This window comes from Anopheles nili, chromosome 2, assembly GCF_943737925.1.
Source record: "Anopheles nili chromosome 2, idAnoNiliSN_F5_01, whole genome shotgun sequence".
Taxonomy (NCBI): Eukaryota; Metazoa; Arthropoda; class Insecta; order Diptera; family Culicidae; genus Anopheles; species Anopheles nili.
In genome coordinates, this window is record NC_071291.1 from 69579691 (window position 1) to 69602989 (window position 23299).

At 47.9% G+C, this 23299-nt stretch overlaps 3 protein-coding genes across 6 annotated transcripts; 2 read left to right on the plus strand and 1 right to left on the minus strand.

The window, feature by feature from the left end:
• The first annotated feature begins 2222 nt into the window (after positions 1-2222).
• On the plus strand, positions 2223-8702 carry LOC128721192 (ubiquitin-like modifier-activating enzyme 1). Of its 3 annotated transcripts, none has more exons than XM_053814917.1 (7): positions 2223-2354; positions 2421-3092; positions 4885-5934; positions 6292-6543; positions 6618-6926; positions 7132-7505; positions 7571-8702. In XM_053814917.1, the coding sequence occupies exons 1-7, from the start codon at positions 2223-2225 to the stop codon at positions 7983-7985; spliced, it is 3204 nt and encodes a 1067-aa protein (XP_053670892.1). In that variant the 3' UTR covers positions 7986-8702. The 3 variants fall into 3 exon arrangements, with proteins under 3 accessions (XP_053670892.1, XP_053670893.1, XP_053670891.1); XM_053814918.1 differs by having other exon boundaries at positions 2223-2304; positions 2410-3092; XM_053814916.1 differs by having other exon boundaries at positions 2223-3092.
• A 1078-nt stretch (positions 8703-9780) lies between these two features.
• LOC128721193 (uncharacterized) lies at positions 9781-16889 on the plus strand. Of its 2 annotated transcripts, none has more exons than XM_053814919.1 (5): positions 9781-10018; positions 13844-14366; positions 14987-15177; positions 15251-16229; positions 16509-16889. In XM_053814919.1, the coding sequence occupies exons 2-5, from the start codon at positions 14244-14246 to the stop codon at positions 16761-16763; spliced, it is 1548 nt and encodes a 515-aa protein (XP_053670894.1). In that variant the 5' UTR covers positions 9781-10018; positions 13844-14243; the 3' UTR covers positions 16764-16889. The 2 variants fall into 2 exon arrangements, with proteins under 2 accessions (XP_053670894.1, XP_053670895.1); XM_053814920.1 differs by having other exon boundaries at positions 9946-9991.
• Positions 16890-17059: 170 nt separating this feature from the next.
• On the minus strand, positions 17060-19167 carry LOC128730692 (matrix metalloproteinase-2). The gene is made up of 4 exons (XM_053823768.1): positions 18885-19167; positions 18117-18809; positions 17874-18033; positions 17060-17800 (listed from the first exon to the last, which is right to left on the minus strand). The coding sequence occupies exons 1-4, from the start codon at positions 19156-19158 to the stop codon at positions 17398-17400; spliced, it is 1530 nt and encodes a 509-aa protein (XP_053679743.1). The 5' UTR covers positions 19159-19167; the 3' UTR covers positions 17060-17397.
• Between the last annotated feature and the right edge of the window lie 4132 nt (positions 19168-23299).

The following is a 23299-nucleotide window of genomic DNA, read 5'->3' on the forward strand; positions in this document are numbered from 1 at the left end:
TAGTAAACAGTTTCTCATTGTGTAACCAAAAAAATAAATAAATTAAATCATGTTAGGAGAGTTTGTTGGAATTTGTTTAGTGAGTTAAATCCTATGTTGTTTTGTAAGATCCTTTTCATTATAATATAAAAAAGCTACTCATTGATAAGGATTCATTGACTGACTGAGCTATTTATTCTTTTATATTATTTAAATTTAATTTTTTTTACTGCAACCGCCATTTTGAAAGTTTGAAATATTCTCACCTCGCTCGCCATGTGGTCGGTCGTGTCGCCACGTGGTGAATATATGTACAACTCAACGGCGGCCAATGCATTGACATTAGATGACAGAAATGTTGAATTTATTCGCTACCTTTTACTAATTTGTTAGTTTTAATAATATAAAGTAATTCAAACACCTCTTTTTGAATGGTTATTTTCTTGAATATGAATTTATTTACGGTTGACAGAGTATGATTCGGAAATCAACTGACATACCACATCTGGTATTCGGCTTGTCAAATCATATTTGGGTGTGTGTGCGATTGTTTTGATCGGCATTTTTGTAAGCGGATAATATCGAGATTTTAGAATAAAAAATCAAGTTACGTTCTTCGTGCTTGTTGTGCATAAGCGGCAGAACATCAAATAGGTGAAGTGTGATTTGAATACGTTTATGAGTAAATCTCTTACTGGCCTAAAGACCAACAGTTCATTCTATTTCTGAAAAGTGAAGCAAAAGAGGAAGAAGCAAAAGAAGAGCCAGTCGCGTTTAGTAGCATTTGATTGGAGTATTTGCATCCGTTTTGCAGGCATCACAAGAAGCTAAATTAAGTTTTTTTTATCTCGTGTGCTCATTGAATAGTTCAGGACGACAAATGTTGGGTTTTCCAACAAAAAGATTTATGGTTAATTTATCAACCACAGTAAAACAGTAAGCATAAGATCGTTTTCCATCAGGCTGCCTTCCGCATCGTTAGAACATGGCCCTCGGCAGCTTGTTGCATCCAGGAATTCCTCGGCAATCAATGTGCTAGCGTTTGACGACATTTTATATTCCATCCAAGGGCTGTTTTTTGCTCTATCAAACCTCGAGAGGAAGGCATTAATTTTGTATTTCGCGACCAGCTGTCGCCGTGCAGTTTTGTAATTGTGTAGGTATCTACGTGAAAGCTTTATGCTGGAATCTAAGAATAGCGTTGATGATTCAGGATTATATTGCATCTCACGGCCCAGGGAGCCGTCTTCCATCTCATCTGCATGCAATCCATAACTGTGAATAGCATTTTTAGGGTTTTTGTCTATTTTAAGCAGGGCTGTATAATGTAAAGTTTTTCAACAAAGATCCAGTGAATAAGAGTAACGAATCGTGACGTGTAAACCTGCAAAAAATGCTACCGGCAGCAGTAGTTTCTTAGTTCGTTTGCGAAAAGTAGTAAGCCATTGTAAATTCTCGGCGGAGATTATTTTAGCGTGTTTTTGGAACCCGCATGTCGATAAAACTGGCGAAAATCAAATGGTGAACATCTCGTTTACTAATGTAGAGCATGACCAGTGGTATATTGCATCCGCAGCACAAGGGCTGTGAGAAGTGCAAATGCAAGCATTATTTGCAAGGGACCAAATTGGCAAAGGGGATAGCGATCGAGCAGCGTAGTTTCCGAGGCGGCATTTTGCGTTAGTGTGGGTCACGCGACGCCGTGTAGGGATAGGGCCATTTTCAGCCGCCGTCATTCGCGGTACTGCCAAAATGGCCCACCAACACACGCCCGACTGCTAAGTTCTTGCTCTCGGTCCTGCCGACGGGAGGTAGATGTAGTTTTCGTTCGTCGCGATTAATGTTTTACCCGTTTCGTAAAGAACTGTGCATGGCGGACGGGAACTTTCTTTAGCGGCTCATTAAGTAAAGATTTACGTTCAAATTGCTCTCCACAGAAATCGTAGCTAGACGCGACGGCCACATCGAATCGTGCTCGAGAAAAAGCCAGTGCGTGTGCAGCGAAGTGAGCCAGGTTCGCTTTCGTAGTAACAGTGAGTGTCGCCGAACAGTGCCAGGTTGGAGTGTGTGTGGATTGGGAAGAAATTTCGTTTAAAGAACGCCACGGAAATAAACGATAAAAAAAACCACGGATCAAAATCGTAAGCCCGAATCTTGCCCGGCAGCCATAGTGGGGGTAGTTGGAAAGGAAAGCACCCATCTCAGTCCTCCGTCTTCGTCACGGACGCACCCGGTTTGGCTTAATGTCTAGTGGTGAATTTCGTGACAGTTTGGTCGATCCCCCAGCCGCCAAAAAGCGGAAGCTGCCATCACCGACGCCGTCGCTGACACAGCCGCCCGAGCAGCAGCAGCCGCCGCATACGTCATCGCCCGCGATTGAGTGCTCTGCACCATCATCGGCCGCAACCGCTGCAGTAGTAGTAATGGCGACGTCCAACAACAATGGCTCAGCTCCCGTGCCGTGCGAGAACAACTCCGCTGCTGGTGGCGCCCAGGAAATCGACGAGGGCCTGTACTCGCGCCAGCTGTACGTGCTTGGCCATGACGCGATGCGTCGGATGGCCCGCTCGGATGTGCTGATTTCCGGGCTCGGTGGGCTCGGTGTCGAGGTGGCCAAGAACGTGATTCTCGGTGGTGTGAAGTCTGTCACCCTGCATGACACGGCGGTTTGCACTGTCGGCGACCTATCGTCGCAGTTCTATCTGACCGCGGAAGATGTGGCCAGTGGCCGGAATCGGGCTGAGGCGAGCTGCCAGCAGCTGTCCGACCTCAACCATTACGTGCCAACCGTGGCGTACACCGGGGAGCTGACGGAGGAGTTCCTGCAGAAGTTCCGGGTCGTGGTGCTGACGCTGTCATCCGTAGCCGAGCAGCACCGGGTGGCGGAGATTACCCATCGGCACAACATCGCCCTCATCGTTGCTGATACCCGTGGTCTGTTCGCCCAGGTCTTTTGTGACTTTGGTGTCGATTTTACCGTGTATGATCAGAATGGGGCCACTCCGGGCTCGGCCATGGTGGCCAGCGTTACGAACGACGTCGAGAGCATCGTAACGTGCGTGGACGAAACACGCCACGGTTTCGAGGATGGCGATTATGTTACCTTCACCGAGGTAAGTCCGTTTGATGCCCGCGATGGGGCCGAAACAGGGAAAAAGAAAAAACGTTGTGCGTGAGCGTGTGTGTGTGTGTTGTGTCACGGCGGAGAAATATTTGCTGATGAAGGTGAACGGGAGAATTACGCACGAATCGCTGAAAACGAATGTCCAACGAGTCTGGCAGGTGTTGCATGCGCCTTCCTTTGTTATTCTATGTTGGAAATTCGGAAAAACTTCCCAGTGCGCTTCCCCCCCACCCCATCCCATTGCTCATGGAAACGCAATGACGTGCAGATATGTGCGTGAGTGCGAGTGTGTACGCCCGTTGCTGGGTATGGTGAAATTTCGCCCAGGGCGGAAAATGATCGCTCGCTTGCTGAAAATTTTCACTATTCTTCCACGCCGTGGAGTGCGCTTCGTTCGTGGACCGTTCATTACATCCAGTGGGACAGGAGTGGGAGGGACATTTTTCGTACGTGCGTGCGTGCGCGCTATGACCTTACTCGGGGTGTGTTCGTGTGCGCTAGGTTTTCGTATTTTATGCTTGAAAGAGGACAGGCTTAACCCTAACTTTTATTTTTCAATATGATGCCCCACAGAAGGAAAGTCAGAAGCGGTATGAGTCACGCGTCTGTTTTTGTTCGATGCCACTTTTACTCTCGCAGCCCCATTGAATTGTTTTTATCGTGCTGGAAAAATTGATCAACAGTAGAACGTCATTGGGCTGCAGCTGCAATAGATGCGCGGCAGTGCTGGGGGCTGTTTTTCACATGCCAAATAAATCGAACCTCACATTATCTGGGTCCCCGCATCTGAATATCAGTACGACTGACACCAGTCCTTACTACCGCCTTGTTTTGCCAAGTCGTTTTTTTTCTCTTTGTTTCGAAAGTTCCTTGTCTTGCGTCTCTTCGCACCATCATCAGTCATCGTCTCGGCATCATCAGCGTCATCGTGCGCCGCCTCTTGGTGAACCCCTCGTGTACTTGCGAGAAAATGCACCACCCGATGGGGAGGATGGGGAGGTGTGCACGAGGACGCATGGGAGACGAGCTTTCGACGCGTTGCGTCGTTTGTGTAACGCTTGTCGATGCCGATAGATGTGTATCGTTTCCTTTGTCCCCCCAGTCCCGCAAAATATAGCAATATTACACACCCATCGGTAATGCGGTAGAAAATGATACGACAAGTTACTTTAAAAATCATGAAAATTTTCTCGATTTTAGAGGTATATATGGACAACGGAATGTACATTTTATTGGTTTTTTCCATCCCTCATAACTTTTGAGCTAATAATTATGACAAGTCGGCCAGGTCCCTAATGGTCTACTTATGCCCTGGTGCAAGTCGATTTGTTGTATATGTATCGACCATAGCAACGTAAGGATCCTTGCCTACTGGCTTTAGGGTTGCTACTGTAGGCTAATCGATTCTTGTTCCATATGTGTTGCAGAGCATTTCTTTTGATTTGCCTGCAATGCTAAACAATAATGAATGGTAATGTTTCAGAGAAGTAGAGTACACAAAGAGTAGATAACGTTTTCCAAAAAAGATATTAAGCAGAAACATTGTTATATGTGAAGGCAACGCTTCACGGACAAATTGAATTAGCAAACTAATCGATGGCTATGTTTACCTTAGCCTCAAGGGTTTCCCGCAGCATGTATGACGCACAAACGGCCAATTAATTTATAACCATCAGCTATGCATATTGGAATATTTGAATGTCAATAATACGAACATAACAGCAGGCAAATGAGCTCCAATATATTCATTTTTTCCCCTTTTTCCGATCCCCGGTTCGCAGGTCGAAGGAATGACGGAGCTGAACGGATGTGCCCCGATGAAGATCAAGGTGTTGGGACCGTACACGTTCAGCATTGGCGACACGACCAAGCTAAGCCCGTACGTGCGCGGTGGCATTGCGACGCAGGTGAAAATGTCCAAGCAGATGTCGTTCAAATCGTTGGCCGAGGCTGAAAATGCGCCTGAGTTCATCATGACCGATTACTCCAAGTGGGACCATCCTGTCAACACCCAGATCGCCTTCACCGTGCTCGGCAGGTACCAGGATCAACACGGACGATTGCCGCGTCCCTGGAACACGGCCGATGCCGCAGAGTTTCTGGAGATGTGCCGCAAGCGCGCCAAGGAGCTCTCTGTCGAGGAGTTGAACGAATCTATGTTGACTAAGTTCGCAAAGGTGTGCGCAGGGGATCTGTGTCCGATGAACGGTGCTATCGGTGGTATAACGGCACAGGAAGTAATGAAGGCGTGTACTGGCAAGTTCACGCCGATCAATCAGTACTTGTGCTTCGATGCGATCGACTGTCTGCAGGATGGTGAGCTGACTGAGGAGGAGTGTGCCCCATCCGGGTCGCGGTATGACGGACAGATTGCCGTCTTTGGGCGCAAGTTCCAGGATGTGCTTGGCCAGCTGAAGTACTTCATCGTCGGTGCTGGGGCGATCGGTTGCGAGCTGCTTAAAAACTTTGCCATGATTGGTGTTGCTTCCCGCGGCGATGGAGAAATTATCGTAACTGACATGGATTTGATCGAAAAGAGCAACCTGAACCGGCAGTTCCTGTTCCGGCCACATGACGTGCAACAGCCGAAATCTCGCGTTGCCGCTCAGGCGGTGAAACGCATGAATGGAGACATTAAGGTGACGTCGCACGAGAACCGCGTTGGTCCTGAGACAGAGCGATCGTATGACGATACGTTCTTTAACCGTTTGGACGGCGTTGCTAATGCTCTGGATAACATTGATGCGCGTATCTACATGGATCGGCGTTGTGTGTACTACCGCAAACCGCTACTGGAGTCGGGAACTCTCGGAACTCTTGGCAATATTCAGGTAACACTACTTTTAATTGGAACTAGAAAATAGAATAGATTTTCGTGAAAGCAAAGCTTAACCTATTGAGTTGTATAGCTTAATAATGAAGTTAGTATTTGAATCCTTTTTCTAAAGGATGGAAGCTTCAAATTGCCCTGTTTTCCATGAGACGCTGGATGCCATATCTGACCAGTCGTCTACAATTAGAGCAGGGAGATTATCTCTTCATCAATCAACGATTTTTCTTCTTTTTGTTAGTGGAAGCTATAAAGAACTGTTTGATGAAACAATACATCATAAAATCGAATTAGCGCTCCAGTTGTCAAATATAGCAACACGCTAATCGCTGCTTTCGTCTCGTTGCTCTGGCTTTAGGTTGTCGTGCCGTTTTTGACGGAATCGTACAGCTCGTCGCAGGATCCGCCAGAGAAATCGATCCCGATCTGCACGCTGAAGAACTTCCCCAATGCAATCGAACACACACTTCAATGGGCACGGGACACCTTCGAGGGTATCTTCAAGCAGGCTGCCGAAAACGCAGCGCAATATATCACGGATCCGACGTTCATCGAGCGCACGCTTAAACTGCCAGGGGTACAGCCGCTGGATGTTCTCGATTCGGTTAAGGTGAGAATAATGGAATAAACTACAAGTGGAACGAATGATCAGTATTTGATTTATTATTTATTGTCATTTTGCAGAAAGCACTGATTGACGAGAGACCGAAAACTATTGAAGACTGCGTCAAATGGGCCCGCGTATACTTCGAAGAGCAGTACTCGAATCAGATCCGCCAGCTGCTCTTCAACTTCCCGCCAGATCAGATGAGCTCGACGGGACAGCCGTTCTGGTCTGGACCAAAACGCCTGCCAGAAGCGATCAATTTCGATGCGGACAATGCGTTGCATTTGGATTACGTGTATGCCACCGCGAATCTGAAGGCGGAAGTGTACGGCATTCCGCAGCAGCGTAGCCGCGATGCCATCCGGAAGATTGTGATGAGCGTTGATGTGAGTAAACGTTTCTGGCTGGGTTCTGTTTATTGAACAGCCAGAGCAAATTTGATGTGTTAACGAGGTTTGGATTTGTGCTACGTTCGAATCCAATCCAGTATATCGTTCTATGTTTTATCCTCCTTACGTCCCGGGAGAGATAACCTGATGTGGGAATTTGTTCCTCGTGTTGCTAAATATAGTTTTCATGTTCAATCCTTAGGTGCCGAAGTTTACACCTCGATCTGGTGTTAAAATCGCTGTGACAGACTCAGCCCTGCAGGCGGAAGAAAATGGCGGTGGTGTCGGTGGTGACATGGATCCGCACCGAATTAGCCGGTTGCAGAACGAGCTGGCTTCGTTGGGGCGGCTCGACTTCACGATCACCCCGCTCGAATTCGAGAAGGACGATGACAACAATCTGCACATGGACTTCATCGTGGCCGCTTCGAATCTGCGCGCGGCCAACTACAAAATCCAACCGGCCGACCGTCACAAGTCGAAGCTGATCGCGGGCAAAATCATGCCAGCCATTGCCACCACCACGTCGCTCGTTGCCGGATGTGCTTCACTGGAGCTGTACAAGCTAGCTCAAGGGTAAGTGTATGTGAGGAAGATTTCTTCGGCAACGCTGGCTAACTGTTCTATTTTCGCTTGCGCAGATTCAACACATTGGATCGCTTCAAGAATGGTTTCCTTAACCTTGCCCTGCCATTCTTCACCTTCTCCGAGCCGATCCAGGCGAAGAAGTCGACCTACTACGACAAGGAGTGGACGCTGTGGGACCGCTTCGAGGTGAAGGGCGAGTTGACGTTGCAGGAGTTCCTGGACTATTTCGACCGCGAGCACAAGCTGAAGATTACGATGCTGTCGCAGGGTGTTTGCATGCTGTATGCGTTCTTCATGACCAAGCAGAAGCAACAGGAGCGGCTGAACCTACCGATGTCGGAGGTCGTCCGGAAGGTGTCGAAAAAGAGCATCGAACCTCACGTGCGTGCGCTTGTGTTTGAGATCTGCTGCAACGATGAAGCCGGCGAGGACGTAGAGGTGCCCTACGTACGCTATGTGCTACCTTGAATGCCTCTTTGCAGGTGCCCGCGGCATTAGCGAACGAAGGATGGATGGGGCTCGAGATCTGGGAGGTTTCGATTATTGATTAACGTTTGTGGATTATAGGGGAGTGGACTATTAGCGATTATTGATCGAAAATGTTGCGAATACACGATTAATGGGAAGGCGACAGAAACACAGCCTAGGAAGATTAGTAGAAAGGAATTACCCTGCGAGCAGAATTAGAGCAAACAAAAAGATCACACCAAGCATAGACACGGGCGTATTGCAGAAGCCCTCAACTTCACTTTTTCAAAGTAGCACACCAGATTACCAACCGAAAATAGTGACCGAACCGTCGGGAGAAGTGAAATCTTTATATCGAACCACAATCGTAAGAAACAATCAATGGAGCATGTGTTTAGATACGCATAAATGTTCTTATGCGTTCTGTTGGTTGGCTGTTACTTTGTCAACATCGCCTGGGTGGCTGGTGGGTGTTCTGCATTACTCGAGAAAACGTTGAAATTTTCGAATAACCTTTTTCTTGCTTGTGTGTGCATCATTTAGTATTTATTTTTTTTATTAATATTCCTCCCGAGTGGCTCTGAATAATCGCAATCGCCGATTTCGTGGTAACAGCATAGAAGAGAACAGCGAAAGATGGCGAGAGAGCGAAAAGAGCGATAGTATCACTTAGATGAAGTTGAGTAGAATAAAACAACGTTGCAGGTTATCAACAGATACGAAGAGAGGCGTTTTCGATCGAGAATGAATGAAAGCAAAGCTTTTTAAAACAATTTGTTTTTTTTTTTACACATTTGATGTTTGGCTAAAAGGGTGCTCCATTGGAAGCAAGAGGGTGAGCTGAACTGGAAATTCACGGACACCGCCGAGACGGAAAGCGGATAGATTTATGTAAGACTCGCGCTCGAGGCAATGACAGTCGCTGTCGTCGTCGTAGTTGGTACATGTGGTAGCTATCAAAATGTAGCGTTCTAGTACAGGGATAGCATGGGGGCATATGAGTCCGCATGGAGAAGCATGGAACTCGGTTCGAAAAAATATTCTTGCGCACGTTCTCCGAATGCAAGCGCGCAAGGAAGCAGCAGGATATAAAGAGTTTATTGGAGTGGATCAGAATGCGTCCTTAGATTGATTTCTAGATTGAAAAAGAAGAACGCTCCGTTTGCATTAATTTACAACGCGCGCGAGATAAGATGGTACTCGGAACAGCTGGTCAGCATATATGCAAACACACACACACCCAGTTAGCATAATATGATACATTAATTTTTTGCCCTATCCCCCGCGATGGTAATACTGAAGAATAAACTTTACTTTTCACATACCTTATCTAGCTGCTGTCGTATTACCATATCCGTATAATCATAGTTTCTCAGAGAGAAAAGGGCGCGCGGGAGTTTGATTCACGAAGTGTGTTAGTAGAGTATGTAGTGGCGAAAGTAAAACGATATAACACGCGTGCGTCCAGGCAGAACATAACAGAAGTTAAGGCAATGCGCGCAGCGAACAATTAGCTAAGACGCGTAATACTTATTCATCTACCCTCTGATGTCATGTACACGCGCGGGTGCAGGCGAATATGAGCAAGGCGTGAAGCAAATTCATTATATTTTAATTGAAAACCAAAACCAAACCAGCAGTTTAGAGTTACCTTTTCCGGCGAGCGAGCCTTCAAGTGTTCCGAAACAAAGTGTTTCTGTGTTTTCCGACTCGCGGGGTCGGTTTGCGTTGCGTTCGATTGTTTATATTTGAGCTGCAGTAGCGCTAAGGGAACGAGATCGGCTCAAGTGTTAGTGTTCAAGCAGATCGGTCAACTATTGGTCTGGTAAGGGCAAGCGAGTGCGATCGTGTGCATACCCAACGATGCATTTATTCAGTTAGAATCTCATCCGGCGCAGGGTTGGGTCGATTTTGTGACACGTTGTAAGCGCAGGGACGATGTAAATCTATGTGAGGGATGTAAACGACGTGTAGATTGAGCTGCAGAACATCAAATCCGTCGTGTAGTGAGTGATTGACGGGCGTTTTTAACGGTATATTAGTCGCCTAGCTTTACTAATCAATCATGGGGTGTTTTTTTTTGTGGTACACTTCCAAGTGTTTTCTTGACGTTGGGCGCCGATTTCGGATGACTTCCCTGTCCAGCCTGTCCCTTTGTTAAAAGGATCGAAGTTGTGGATTTATCGATACAATAAGTGTTACCCCTAAAGCGAGCTACAAGCGATTAGGCTGTAAAATTTGCTGTTATGAATCAATCACCGAATCAAGCATCTCACCCCCGCGAACAATTAGTATCGGTGATTACGGCAGGTGCAGTGATAATATGTCAGCAATGTGATTAATCGTTACTGGGGTGATGATTTTATTTTTCTTAACACGATGAAGTTGAATCGTCTCTTCTTCGTATTGCTACGTTCCTGCAGCTACTGTCTTGAACGCACAGCTGACACAGTTGACATAATGGACGTATATGGTTGTTTAAAGTTCTTGCTTTCGTCAGGTTTCTTGGGGAAAATTTGAGCTGGAAGTCTTGTTGTAGGGGCAGGGATTGAAGCTATCTCAAGCCACGTCCAAGTTTGTGCAAGGGCATGCCAATGACCAAGTGGAAGCCGGGTCAATTGTTTGTTTGCTTACATTAAACGGCTTTCGTCGGACGATCGTCATCTTCACGAACTGAAATCTGTTCGTGAGAAAATGTTGCTATAAACGACATCTGTACAAATGGCGGAATCGCTGATGCGCAGTAGTTACATTGTAGCTGTTAAACTTGCGGCTACAAACACTGCTAGTGGATGGGTCGTTAGTCACCCAGTAGGTGTGTCGATTAGCTAACAACTTGTTAAACGTTAGCGAGAACTGGATGAATTCCTTAGAAAGGTGTCACGTCCGTTTACCACTTTGCTAGCTAAATGGTGTAGATGCTACGCTTTAAATGCGAACCCCTTTCTAGTTTTATCGTAGATCGCTTCAATAAAGGACCTCTTCTTAATTATGCGCTTGAAATAAGCGCACACTTTAAGGTCCTTCTGAGACTGAAAGTCTAATGACGTTCAGGAGTCATTTCCCTTGCTTGGAACTTAACCATGCCGATGATAAACCGGTGCATAGGACCCAACGTAAAGGCTGATTTCACTATCAACGGGGCAAACAAATTGTAAGACGCAATTGGTCCCTCCCACGCCAACAAAAAAAAACCCCGGCAAGGTCTTATCGTGCATGTTGCAACCATAAATACGCTGCTGTGGTGGCAACCCCTAGGAACGGCATTTTGACAACCCCCGCGAAATTGCCAGCCGGAAGACGGCCGCTCTGTGGTGTTACAACCTGCCAATAAAATCACTGCCACCGTCGTTCGCTTCGCTGGACGTATGTTGTGCCTTAAAAAAAAAAGACACCTCATCCTACATCAGCCACACTGCCTGGTGGAGAAGCGAAACGAGGGAGCAGTGGTGTTGTCCGTCGGCAGTAGATAATATTTTAAAGGGGATCTGCACCGCTGGAAGTCGGATTGGACCTGCAGTAAAAAATTAAATGATATATACCCCACCCAATCCTTGATAAGGAAACCCTAATGGACGGTTTGGCTGGTTGAAGACCCTTCCGGGGAGGAAAGATATTTTGGCCTTTGCTGGCAGAGTGTAGCCATCCATCGAAGGGAACACTTGCGGGGCCTTTTTGCAGGGCAGCCGCAAGAATCGCGGGTGGAGTGACTTTGTGTATTAACCTCGATCAATCGAGTATTAGCAGCAGTTCTATCATACGTGCAGTGGACTTGTTGAAAGTAATTAATTCGGTAATGAAAAAAACACAGGGACTGAAATCCATATACGAATATTATTGTGGTGTTCCAGTGGTTGATACGGTAGGGCAGTTGATTCATTTGAAAACACTGGGATTGATAAGGAAGGAGAAGCCATTTTATGTGTGCAGTATATTCACTTCTTCTAAACGCAATTTCGCATTGCATTAATGTTAATGCATTAAAAAGCGTGCATTTCATACTTTTAATCGCGCATAATTCACATCCGCGAGGCAGCGAAAGTACTACGAGATTACCATTCTTGCTTCGAATTTAAGCGTGATAATTAATTAATGTTTTTTTAGTACAAACTGTATGCATTTTTACATTAGCTCAACAAGAAAAATGTGCGCAGCTCATACTGTTTTATCGAACGTTTTTGCTTCCACATGCTTCCTTGAAACCCTCTTTGCCTCTACAACGTGGAAAGCGAATTCGAATACATCGCGCTTTTTCAACATGGAACGCAAAAATAAGCCGCGATCGCGACAAACGAAACGAGCTCAAATTGTTGAGATTTGTAACAGGGTCGCAGCGAAGACGATACCTGTTCTAGCCGCTATCGATAAATAGATTGGCTATGTACTTTTGCCCGGTGCTATTTTTTTGTTCGCTCAGCGGTTACCTTTCACAAAAAAAAACAAGGCCGATCGGCAAAACACTGCGTTGTGAGATGACTATCTGATTGATCGAGAGAGAGAGCGAGAAGGATGCTTTACGGCATGCTCTCCTGGTAGTTCGTTGTTCGTTACGGTATCAAAATCCTCACGATTCGCGGTGTCTTTTCGGGACATTTTTGGCTGTAAATAAAGATCGCCGAGCGAAAGAGCACTTAAACGAACGCTGATGATATCAGATATGATTGTATTTTAGGTACATAAGGCTCGAGGGCGTGATCGGATTTGCGGCTTAAAAAGCATATGGAAAAGATAATGCTTATATATGCCGGCTGCCTTGAGAACGTGAACGGAATGGAGGATTAAAAAGCATTCAAATATAAATGTGTTCGATAAGGTGATTGATGCGTGGGCGCGAGAGAGCTAGCGATAGATCAAATGGCCAATGATAGCTTCCGAATACATGCTTTCTCTTGTTGTCTCTCGCGCGAGCTACAGGAGGATTGGGACTAATCTGTCAGCTCTGCACTATGGAGTGTAGCGTGCCATGCGGACACCGTTTTTAATCTTCGCTTTAATTTCGTTTGTTTCCGTAAAACAAAGCCTTTTCATGCTATCGAGAGCATGGATTTATATCACAATCATTTATTCTATACAGCATTTGTTTTTTGAACGTTTTAAATGACAATTTTACATGTAAAAAAATAATATAAGCCATCTATAACCGCACAATTTATGGCCAGTAATGGAATCACATGGAGCCATAGTGCGCATCGAATGTGGCGATATGGACGGATATCGTTAGAGCGAGCTAGCATGAGCTTGCGCATGCGGCGAAGCGAGATCACTAGCTGCGTCGTAGTGTACCAGCTGGTACTACCTCCTCGGGGCATGTTCTCTTAGTAAAAAGGCAGGTTTTTGGATAGCAAAATTTGTCGTCGAAAACCTTCCGCTCAGCGGTGCGTGCAGTGGGTTCGTTCTTTTGGGATCGGGTGAAAATCGCTTTTTGGGAATCGTGCGGGAAAACTACGCCCTTTTGGGGGGTTTTTGGGTGGCGAAGGGTTGCTTAACGTGTTGGCGCAGGTTTTTAAGGGTTGATGCCGAAATTAGGAGCAACAATGTAAGGGCTAGAGCCGCTTATCTCGACCACTAAAAGGACCGTAAATTCGTCATCATTCAAGGGCTCATTTTCCATTGAAGGGGGTGGGTTTTTCTTTCGTTTTTGTTCTTTCATTTCGATTGTTCTTTCTGTCTATACTTTCCTGTCCTTAATTGCCAAAATACCCTTCGCTATCCTTATACTTAAAGGGCGCAAAGGACGATAGTACCGGGAAATGATGTTTCTCGTTTTTGCTGAATGTTTTCCGCATTTTCCGCATTTAGAGCAGGAAACCTTAGCCAGCTTCTGACAAATTTCTTTCTTGTGTGTCTGCCCTTCAAAGGGCTAGGGATTCGTGACGTCAGCGGGGTGATTTTATCCGAATCTTATCGACTGCATCTTATCTACGCCCTCCCGGCGTCTGGAAGGGTCGTCATAAATTCGTCATCATTACCATATGGGTGCGCCCAGATAAAGTCGTGCCGGAAACGAAGGGCAAATCAGGTACGCGCAAACGAGCCTAGGGCAGCTGATAAGTAGTGGCGGAAGACCGAAAACAAAGCCAACCATCGAGGTACAGGAGGGATTCCGGCTGACAGAGCGTGCTTGACAGTTTTCCATCCAAGTTGCCTTCGGTTTTGGGAAAGACAGTTTAGGAAGTGAATGCAAGTGCAGCAGTTCAATTACGTGTGCATCCGAGTGCTCGTGGTGGTGTGAAATCAATCCCTTTTTGTAAAACGACCATGGATAACTGGAAATGTAAAGCGTGCGGTTGCTTTCCCAACGGGGAAGTGTTCCAGTGTGCCGCCAAGGATCATATCTGGTGCATTTCCTGCTGGCAGGCAAGGGACAAGGTGCTTTGTGTGGTAAGTACCTTCCAGACAACTCTGAGGTGGAAAAATCTTCGGAAATGCTAAGCTAGCGGAGTGCTATACAATAAAACTTGATTTAAATGCAATTTTGTTCTGTATAGAGTAATTTTATTTCGTATCTTTTGTGTTTTTTTTTTGCCAACTCGAACGAGAGTTTACATAACTGAATGTTCGTTTTCCCAACTCTGATTATATAACAAAATAAGGTTAGCATAGAATTCAAATTCAAAACCCACCCATTTACCTTCGTGGAATATGGCGACAGCAAGCGTGTCCTTCACATTTCTGCCCTCTCAGGGTTCGCAATATAATACATGATTGCATGCTTCGTAGATAAAATTCGTTCGATATGCTGTCGTACACCTAACCTAGCATACACGATAAGCGATTGACACGACCAACCCCCTTCCGGAGGCTATCATCCGGCGCATGGTAGTGAGTGATACACCTGTCTGATAACAAGCCCCACCGACAAGACGACTGACAAGTCCGATACGATGGTACCCTTCCAGATTGCAGAGATTCGGACGTCCGCGCCTCATAGTTGAATCTGGCCTTTGTTATCTTTTACACACACACACACACTCTCTTTCTCTGTCTCTCTGGTTCGGTAGTGTGGTGCCAAGATGCTGAAGGAGAGGAAGGCAAACCCGATCGAGGGTTTGCTGGACTCGGCGATGACATGTTGCCGCTATGCGGCCAACGGATGCACCTGGATGTTCCCTCCGTCCAAGATGGCTGCACACGTCGGCGAATGTCGCTACCGGCCGTACGGATGCATCGCTGATGGCCTCAACGTTATTAAGTAAGACCCGCAGAAGCGAAAGGATGCGCTTTTTCCCATTTAACCGGCTCTTGTCTTCCTTCTTGTCGGTTAGGTGTGAATGGCACGGGCTTCAGAAGGACATCGAGGATCACCTGAAAAAGGAACACCGGAACCTGGGTAACGTGTTTCGATTCCGCGAGGTCACGTCGCTGGTGTTCAAGGAGCAAGTCTCGCTGGGCGGTCTCAAGTTGATCGATGCGTTCAGCAAAACATTCCTGCTGCACTTCTTCTCGAACGCTGACAGCAAGAAGCTGTTCTTTCTGCTGGTTTACTTCGGGCGCCATGAAGAAGCCAGCCAGTACTGTTTCGAGCTGGATATACGGGCGGGACCGTTCTCCTTGCAGCCTGCGAAGGAAACGTCCGAGCGATCGGAGGAAGCTTCCGGTGACACATCCTCGAGTGGGTTTTTGCCCAGCGTTCGATTTGTGGAGCGATGCTACTGCGACGCGGAAAATCTGACCGAACTGCTGGACCAGGAACGGTGCGTTATGTTAACGCACCAGCAGGTGAAGAAGTACCTCCACAAGGACAAGTTGTACTTCTCGTTCAAGGTCCGTAAGGCAGATGGAGGCAATCGTGATAGAAAGACATCGAAAACGGGCTCCGTTGAAGAAGCTCCCGTGGTTAAATCAGCTCAGACGAACGCTAAACCACGACCGGCACCATTTGTGTTTCCTAAAAAGGGAAAAGCTGAAACAAACACAAAACGGTCGCCTACCAGCTCCAACAGTAGTTCGGGTTCCAGCGCCAACAACAGTTCGAGTTCCAGCTCCAGAAGCTCGTCGTCCTCAACATCCAGCTCTTCTTCTAGTAGCTCCTCGAACAAGAACATCTCTAATCAACCATCTCGCTCGCCTTCCTCCGCATCGACGGTGGCACTAGGCATGAGTTACGTCGGTAACAGGGGATCGGAATCACCTCAAGTAATCCACTCGCTATCGTCCATCAATAGTATGACGGGATGCCATACGACTATCGCTAAACCGGAACATAGCCCTTTGATGACGCCCTCCATTAATAAGCACGATATGGTGAGTGGATCGGTCAATGGTCAGTGTTCGACGCCGCACCGTAAACCAACTTTCCGCCGCGAAAAGCGTTAAACGATGTTCGCTTTCTCATCCGGTGCTTGGTGCAGTCCTGATTGTTTAGCTGCTTCCATGTGATTCTGTCTTATTTATCGCTCTATGTCCTCATGTATCTTGTTCTTGAGTACGCCCTGTTGCTGTGGCTTGTGTACGTCCTTAAGTGTCCTTTGGGAATGTCAATCTCATTCACCGGTGTTCCCGGCATCAACATTCCCATTTTAGGCAATCAATTGGCCGGCATCCCATACCACAGTAAGCGGTTTCTCCTACCACACCAGCATCGAGTACCTACGGCAGGGTTCGTTCCGGTCGCAGCAGTGCTACCCTCCAGCGGAATGCACGACCACTGCTTCCGTTTGCCAGAAGTACACGCAACCGTACAAAGCGAACGACGATAGGATGTTTCTGCTGAAGCATCCTACGAACTGTCTGTACAAACCACAACCGAGGTGGAGTGCCGGTAGTAACCATAACTGAAGCACGCGCTTGATTATTGTAATAAATTAATCCTGATAATTTTTCTAAACATGTTCAACTTTCTTTTCCAATGTGCACTGTGATGACAATTGCTGGGGAAATTAAAGAAAGACCTAAGTTTTTCATTTGATCCTCTTAGCAAATGCAAACCTTGTCTAATGTTATCGTATATAAACATCCGAAAATCAAGAAAGAAAGCAATCTACATACGTGGAAGGACGTGTCCCTATTGTTGCTACATTTTTCCGGATAATGTCATCGATTCTACGTGTACGTTCCACAGATTATATTATTATACTACCGTATTGGTTTTATTTTAAAGTGGAGATTATGTCATTACCCTACTGGATCACGTTTACCTACTATCGGCAGTCACAGTGAGACACAGAGATTCTGTACGGAGAAAAAAGTGGCCAGATGGTCGCCGGTGAAAACCCGAAGCGTTTTGTGGGTGGTTTAATAATTTTCGCAACATAGCTCTACGGTTAATTATATGGGGCAGAGCACGCGTGTGACAAGGAGCCGGTACAGAGCAAGGAGCTGCAGGGTTCCACGATGGATCTGTCTATGGTGGTTCCTTGTTCTGTACTGGTTTTACGCCTCAAGCGTGTACTGGGTCACATTTACAGCCATCTTAAGCGAACAGGCTGCGGGTGAAGGATAGCGTTAGCGCAAATAGTGCAACCGGCAGCAGGACCGTATCACTGCTCCGACAGGACGTGGCCCGGTTCGTTCCGATCACCGCCTTGTGCACGATCGTAGGCTCATCTTCTGTAGGTGAACCCTCGTTCACGTCCAGATCGTTGAGAACCTGGCGTTCGTGGCGACATTTCATCCACCGCGTGGCGGACGATTTCTGGTATTCGTGTGCGATGCTCATGCGCATGTCGTTGAATCGCCAGTAGCCGAGGCCCTTGAAGAAGTACGTCTTGCCATCCCGGTACTGGAAGGCTGCATCGATGTTGTACCCGATGCCCTTCCACATGGACATGTCACGTGGGTAGTCCAGCTCTACGCGGTTCGTATCCTCGTCGAACCTGTAAGGGAAGGAGGACAACACGTGGCATTAGCAGGATGAAACCTACGGAGCTTGAAAAAAGGGCCACTTACCGCCAGTAGAGCCGCCCGCTGTACAAGTAGGTGCGATTGTTGTGACTCCACACGAGCGCAGCATCGATCCTATCGATGCTATCCGGTAGACCCAGATCCGTCAGAGGTTTCGGATAGCCCGGTTCGAGGTATTGCGAGTTGAACACGTAGTACTGCTTGCCTGCGGGAAAGCCAAGAAAATCGAAAGAAAAGTCAACACGTGCTGAAGGCGCTTCATGGGGAAGCAAATTTTAGCCCTCTTACCAATGAAAAAGATGATCTTCTGGTGCTTGTTCTCGTACACCGTATCGATTCGCTCGAAGTCCGCAGGCAACCCGAAGAACATCCGGTGTATCTCGAACGGGGTTGGCCGTTGCAGGTCGTTTTCGTTCAAGCGCCACAGCCACCGGTCCTTGAAGATGAACAGCTCGTTGCGGATCAGCGTGATCGCGTCAAAGCTCGTATTGCACGGGTTGGGATGGGCCAGGGATGGTCGAGAGTGGTACATCCGGCGCGTGGTGGTGCTGGTCGGCGTCTCAGTCGTCGTTGTCCGGTGGTGTGGGTGATGATGTGGGCGATGACGTGTCGGTGCCAGGGTTGTCGTGGTCCTTCGCGTGGTATACGGACGACCGTGAGGATGGAGTCCTTCCCACGGGTGTCCGGTGGTGTTCTTGACCGGGTAGTATGGCCGTGTCGCAGGTCGTTGTGGTGGTGCCGGTGTCGTCGTCGTTGTTGTGGTGGTCGTTGTTGGTGTGTGACGTTCCGGGTTTTTGCCGTAGATCTTCTTTCGCGCACCGTAGATCGATTGAATGCCAAGCCGATCGTCCTCGGGGATCGTGTCCTTGCCACGGTACGAGATGTGATGCCACGGGAACATGATTGCGTCCTGCTGCGACGAATGTCCGAGACCAAGCGAATGTCCAAACTCATGAACCGCTACGTCGAAAAGCCGGGTACCTAAAAGTAGAGTGATGATATGAATCCAACCCGTTTAGAGCGACTCCTGCTGCGAGAAGTAGTTCCGAAGCTTACCTTCCGCATCGGGCGGTTCGTTTAGAAGCCATTTTTCGTCCGCATCGAAATGTGCATCACCACCGATGCCCGTGCCGGGATAGAAGGCGTGCGCAAGGATCTTGCCCGGACCGTCGAAATTGTAACCGTCACCGTGGAACTTGCGGGCGAATAACACCTGAATGTCTGCCTCGCTGCTGTACACCTCGCGGAAGTTGATGTTGGCGTTCTGTGACCATAGGTTTAACGCCTCGTGCAGTACCTGTCGGGCAAGGCCGGAGTCCAACTCGGACATTGTTTGGTTCACCAAACTGCGAAGATGAAATGAAACGAAAAAAAAAACGAAGATGAGTTAAGCGAGATTATTAAAGCAACCATAGAGAACGAGATTCGGATGGCTACTTAGCAATTCGTTTCTACAGTTTGCCATCAGATGGCGCTCGTCAATCAAATGAAAATTCAAATAAAAAGTTTTTGTTGACGTTCAAATAAAGGGTTGCATTTTAGGGTGAAAAGCACGAAACAAGTGAACGAAGAGGACAAATTACCTAGTCCCCTTCTTGTGCTCAAAACCCAACCATCGCCTTACGGAACGAAACGAGCTTCGGGACCAAATTTTATAAATTTCATCTCGTCTAACTACGAGCAGACAAGGAACAAACTACCGTTGTTGCGCGGGCTAGAGTCCTGCAGAAGCGCGCAGGATAATGAAATTATAAATGAAGTTTTATTTCACCGGATCCTTGCGTGTGTGTGTGCGCGCGTTCGTGCATACAAAATTGACTTCCTACTTCGCTTGCGGTACTACCAAGTGAGGACGGCGTTCGACGATGCGAAAGATAAATATGAAAGTGCTGCGCGATAGTGTTTTACGACGGTTGGCTCCAATCGGGGCCACGGATCGCGCTCCGTATCCCCGTATCCTCGGACGCGAGGAAAAATGTAAAATTCACTTTGCTGTCATTAGTGTCAGCGCAAAGGAACGGCGCAGGAAATGGCCGTGCAGAAGGCGCGCAGGCACAGGGACGCCAGCAAATCTCGCATGATGGATGGTTTCGAACTGCAGGCAGCAAGCAACGGGCACCGAGCGATGCACGCAAGGCGACGTAATTTTCCTTGACGTTAAACTTTCATTAACGTTCCTAATTTCCGCTTGGCCATTTCCTGTCCTTTTATTTTCCCATTCGTGCCCCACCGTTTTCGTTCCACGTCATCAGGGGTGAAGGCGATTCCTTCCCGGGCACGGTGAACAGGTAGTCCTCTCTTCCCTCTCCGAAGGGTCAGGACCCTTCCGGTGGGCGACATAAGCAACAGCTTGCCGTCAATGAACATGCCCCACCGCGTGAGGTGTGTCCGTTGTCCTTCCGCGCATGGCGTTTAATGGGCCCGGAGAATTGCAACCTAAGGGGTGTGGAAACATACGCGTGCATGTTCGGGTGCGTTCCGGCGAGACCGGCTCCATGAAGGGAATGGATTTTTTAATTGAAAATTAACAACATTATTATGCTCATTTGCGCCGACCGGGGGAAGGTCGCACAGAACGAAAAGACGGGAACATAATTCATATAAATTCACGTAAAGATGCGAACCGGCTCACCGACAACGGTGGACTTTTTCGATCCTTACTTCCCGCACACACCCACACCAAATGCAATTAGTAGTGCTGCAGGTGTGCGCGCTTTGATTGCGCCACCGACTCCCTTTCGAGATGATGGAAAAATCGTTTCATTTCCGCTGCAAATTGGATCGCTTCCGGTTTGCGCTGACCGGAGAGTGGAATGCGCCCCGGTAGTTGTCAGGTTATGCATCCTGCGCGTGGTGGTCCTGCAATCCGAACGGGTTGGGTGGAACGAAAATTGGATAACGTCGTAAAAAGCTTGATCCAATCTCGCCACACATTCCGTCGTCGTCGTCGGAGCCATACAGCGAAGAATTAGCACCTTTTTGCCGAGCGCCCGTGTTTGCAATCCTTTTGCAAATGGTGGGACCACCCCCCCCACCCCCCCATCCCAAAACCCACGTCCCCTGGCCCGGCCAGAAATAGGAGCAGAGCCACACCCAGACCGAGTTGTGCAGTGTTTTAATTCAGTAAATTTTAATTACATTCATTTATGACATGATACACGTCAAGCCGGCGGGTTTCTCGGGGGATGGGCACATCCGCCGTCAGTCGACGACTTCACTCTGTCCTCCCCCCTGGTTCCAATAATACATACACCCGGTGGCGTACGAGGAGTTTGTCATCATTGTCGCTCGCCGGCAAGGCAAATGGGGCTCACGGAACGATGGGGTGAAAATGCGAGAACTATGAGGCGTGCGAGGACACACATCATCGTTGGAATGAGCAGCTCACGGGGGGGGGGGGGGGTGAGAGCACTACCGATCCAAAAAAGCAACATGAAGAAAAAAAAAAGACGGATCCAAACCGAGCGCGTGTGTGTAGGTGGTGAAAGTTTGTAAGTCCGCCCCATGGGCTGCGAGGGTCGCCACCATATCGTCGTCGGTAACCATTTGCATGTTTATCGAAAACGGAACACAAGGTGCGGCGGGAGGTGCCATTTCCACGAGATACGTGGCTTGTGGTGTTGCCGGTTGACTTGCCAGGTCCTGCGCCAGGGCTTGCAAAGTTCGTCCTGCCGCTGTCGCTGTTGCTGCTGCTGAATTCAAATAGTTTCCCGCACCCGCCGACGCCCGGGAAAGGGATGCTTTTCATCACGAGCCAATGGCAGAAGTTTTGTTTAGACGATTCCGACACCGCATCCTCGTGGGAAGACGTAAAGAGGGGAAGAGTGGGGGAGGAGTGTGACACGCGGGCGTGGGTGGGGTGGGTTTTTGGCTCCGTAATTTCGTGATAAACGATTATGAGTGCAAACGCTGGCGTTTGTTCATTTGCATAAGCGCTTAAAGGGCGTGGGGTGTCCTTTATTGGCGGAAGGAAAACACAGGTGAAGGGGGTGGAGATTGGATTTTGGTGGATTTCCCAGCACGGGGAGTGCCTTATGACTTGTTGAATGCTAGCGCGCGTGAGTGCACCGCGCACATGGGTTGGCCCGATATTAGTTCGTACGGGTAGGTAACTAACGCACCACCATAATCAATACTCATTGCAATCCTTTCCAAATTGGGGGTTGAGAACATGCCCAAAAAAGGCACCCACCCGAACATCCGAAACATGGGGGTGCCGTTGAATATCCCACGTTTTCCGGGTTTATTACGTTTCTGTTTCAAAAGCGCAAATTTCACCGTACCGAATAGAGGTCCTGACTGCGGTAGGTCGTAAGACACAGAAGGACTCGCGTTCAAAAGAGCAACTAACAACAACTTTCTCTGCCAGTTTTTGGAACCACTATGACCCGGGAAAATGACGAACGCTCCGAACCGGGGACACCAAAATCTCCTCTGCCGTGCTGCCGGTGGCCTGATAACGGGCGTGTTGTTGTGTATGTGAGTTTTGATGTGTATTTGCAAAGGGGTTCAACATTTCGCGAGTGATTCCTTTCAACTCTTTGAATCGGGGGCAAAAAACGACCTCTCCCGTTTGCGCGAAAGAAAAGGATGTTTTGGCATTCAGTTCGTGGCAAAAAAAAGGACGAGAGAGAGAGAGAGAGCGAGCGAGAAGTGAGCCGGTTGGAAAGGGCTGATTCGCATTTGGGGTGTTGTCCCGCGTGACACATGGGTGTGATAAGCGGTTCTCGTCTTTTTTAACCTCCCAGAGGGCAAAACATGGTGCGCATCCTAGGAAACGTTGCACTTGCAAGTGCACACGATGGCAGTAGGCGTTGGTAGCACACTCAACGGCAAAGGCACCGATAACAGGACGCTTTCAGCGCGCACGCTGACGATTGCTTCGGCGAATTGAAAAGGTAATTTTTTACCCACGGTCGTTGTTTTCTTAGCCCATCACCATCACTTCCGGTTGACGCGTTCGTCATGTTCCGGGGCGCGAATGGAAATAGTTTCCATATCAGGCGACGGGACATGAGCGTACGAAGGGTGCGCGTCTATGGTTGAACGGTCGCGGATAAAAGGGGATTTATTCGTCGTACCGCACTGGGGAATTGGAATGTGAATTGAGGTCCTTTTTTTGCTTGACACACAGGCAGTGCTCCAATGACTTTCGATGACATTTCGAGCTGTGGTGGTGGCGAGCTTTTGCGGTGGTTAACGAATGGAAATTGTCCCATGAATGTGGATTGATGTTGAATTAGTAGTTCGAGGGAATCGAACAAAAATTGTGAATTGTAAATCTATGCCCTGACTCCATTCAATGCTTTTTTTATGCATCGGATTTCTTTTATGGTGGAGTATCTCAAGCTCTAGCGAAAATTCCCGAGCAGATGATATTAAAAAGCAAAACCCCCCAAATTCGTTTCATTCCAGACGCGTTTTGGAACATGCGAAACTGGTGCTGTTAGCTTAATATTGTGGACATCGTG

What these genes read in the sequence shown, in the direction of transcription:
- LOC128721192 (XM_053814916.1), top strand. Translation starts at nt 2,223, where the DNA reads ATGTCTAGTGGTGAATTTCGTGACAGTTTGGTCGATCCCCCAGCCGCC. An exon ending in GAACTCTTGGCAATATTCAG is followed by an intron (nt 5,935 to 6,291) that starts GTAACACTACTT and finishes CTCTGGCTTTAG; the next exon opens with GTTGTCGTGCCGTTTTTGAC. An exon ending in CTGTACAAGCTAGCTCAAGG is followed by an intron (nt 7,506 to 7,570) that starts GTAAGTGTATGT and finishes TCGCTTGCGCAG; the next exon opens with ATTCAACACATTGGATCGCT.
- LOC128721193 (XM_053814919.1), top strand. Translation starts at nt 14,244, where the DNA reads ATGGATAACTGGAAATGTAAAGCGTGCGGTTGCTTTCCCAACGGGGAA. An exon ending in GGGACAAGGTGCTTTGTGTG is followed by an intron (nt 14,367 to 14,986) that starts GTAAGTACCTTC and finishes CTGGTTCGGTAG; the next exon opens with TGTGGTGCCAAGATGCTGAA. An exon ending in GATGGCCTCAACGTTATTAA is followed by an intron (nt 15,178 to 15,250) that starts GTAAGACCCGCA and finishes CTTGTCGGTTAG; the next exon opens with GTGTGAATGGCACGGGCTTC.
- LOC128730692 (XM_053823768.1), bottom strand. Translation starts at nt 19,158, where the DNA reads ATGTCCGAGTTGGACTCCGGCCTTGCCCGACAGGTACTGCACGAGGCG. An exon ending in CGAACCGCCCGATGCGGAAG is followed by an intron (nt 18,810 to 18,884) that starts GTAAGCTTCGGA and finishes CTCTACTTTTAG; the next exon opens with GTACCCGGCTTTTCGACGTA. An exon ending in AGCGGGCGGCTCTACTGGCG is followed by an intron (nt 17,801 to 17,873) that starts GTAAGTGGCCCT and finishes CTTCCCTTACAG; the next exon opens with GTTCGACGAGGATACGAACC.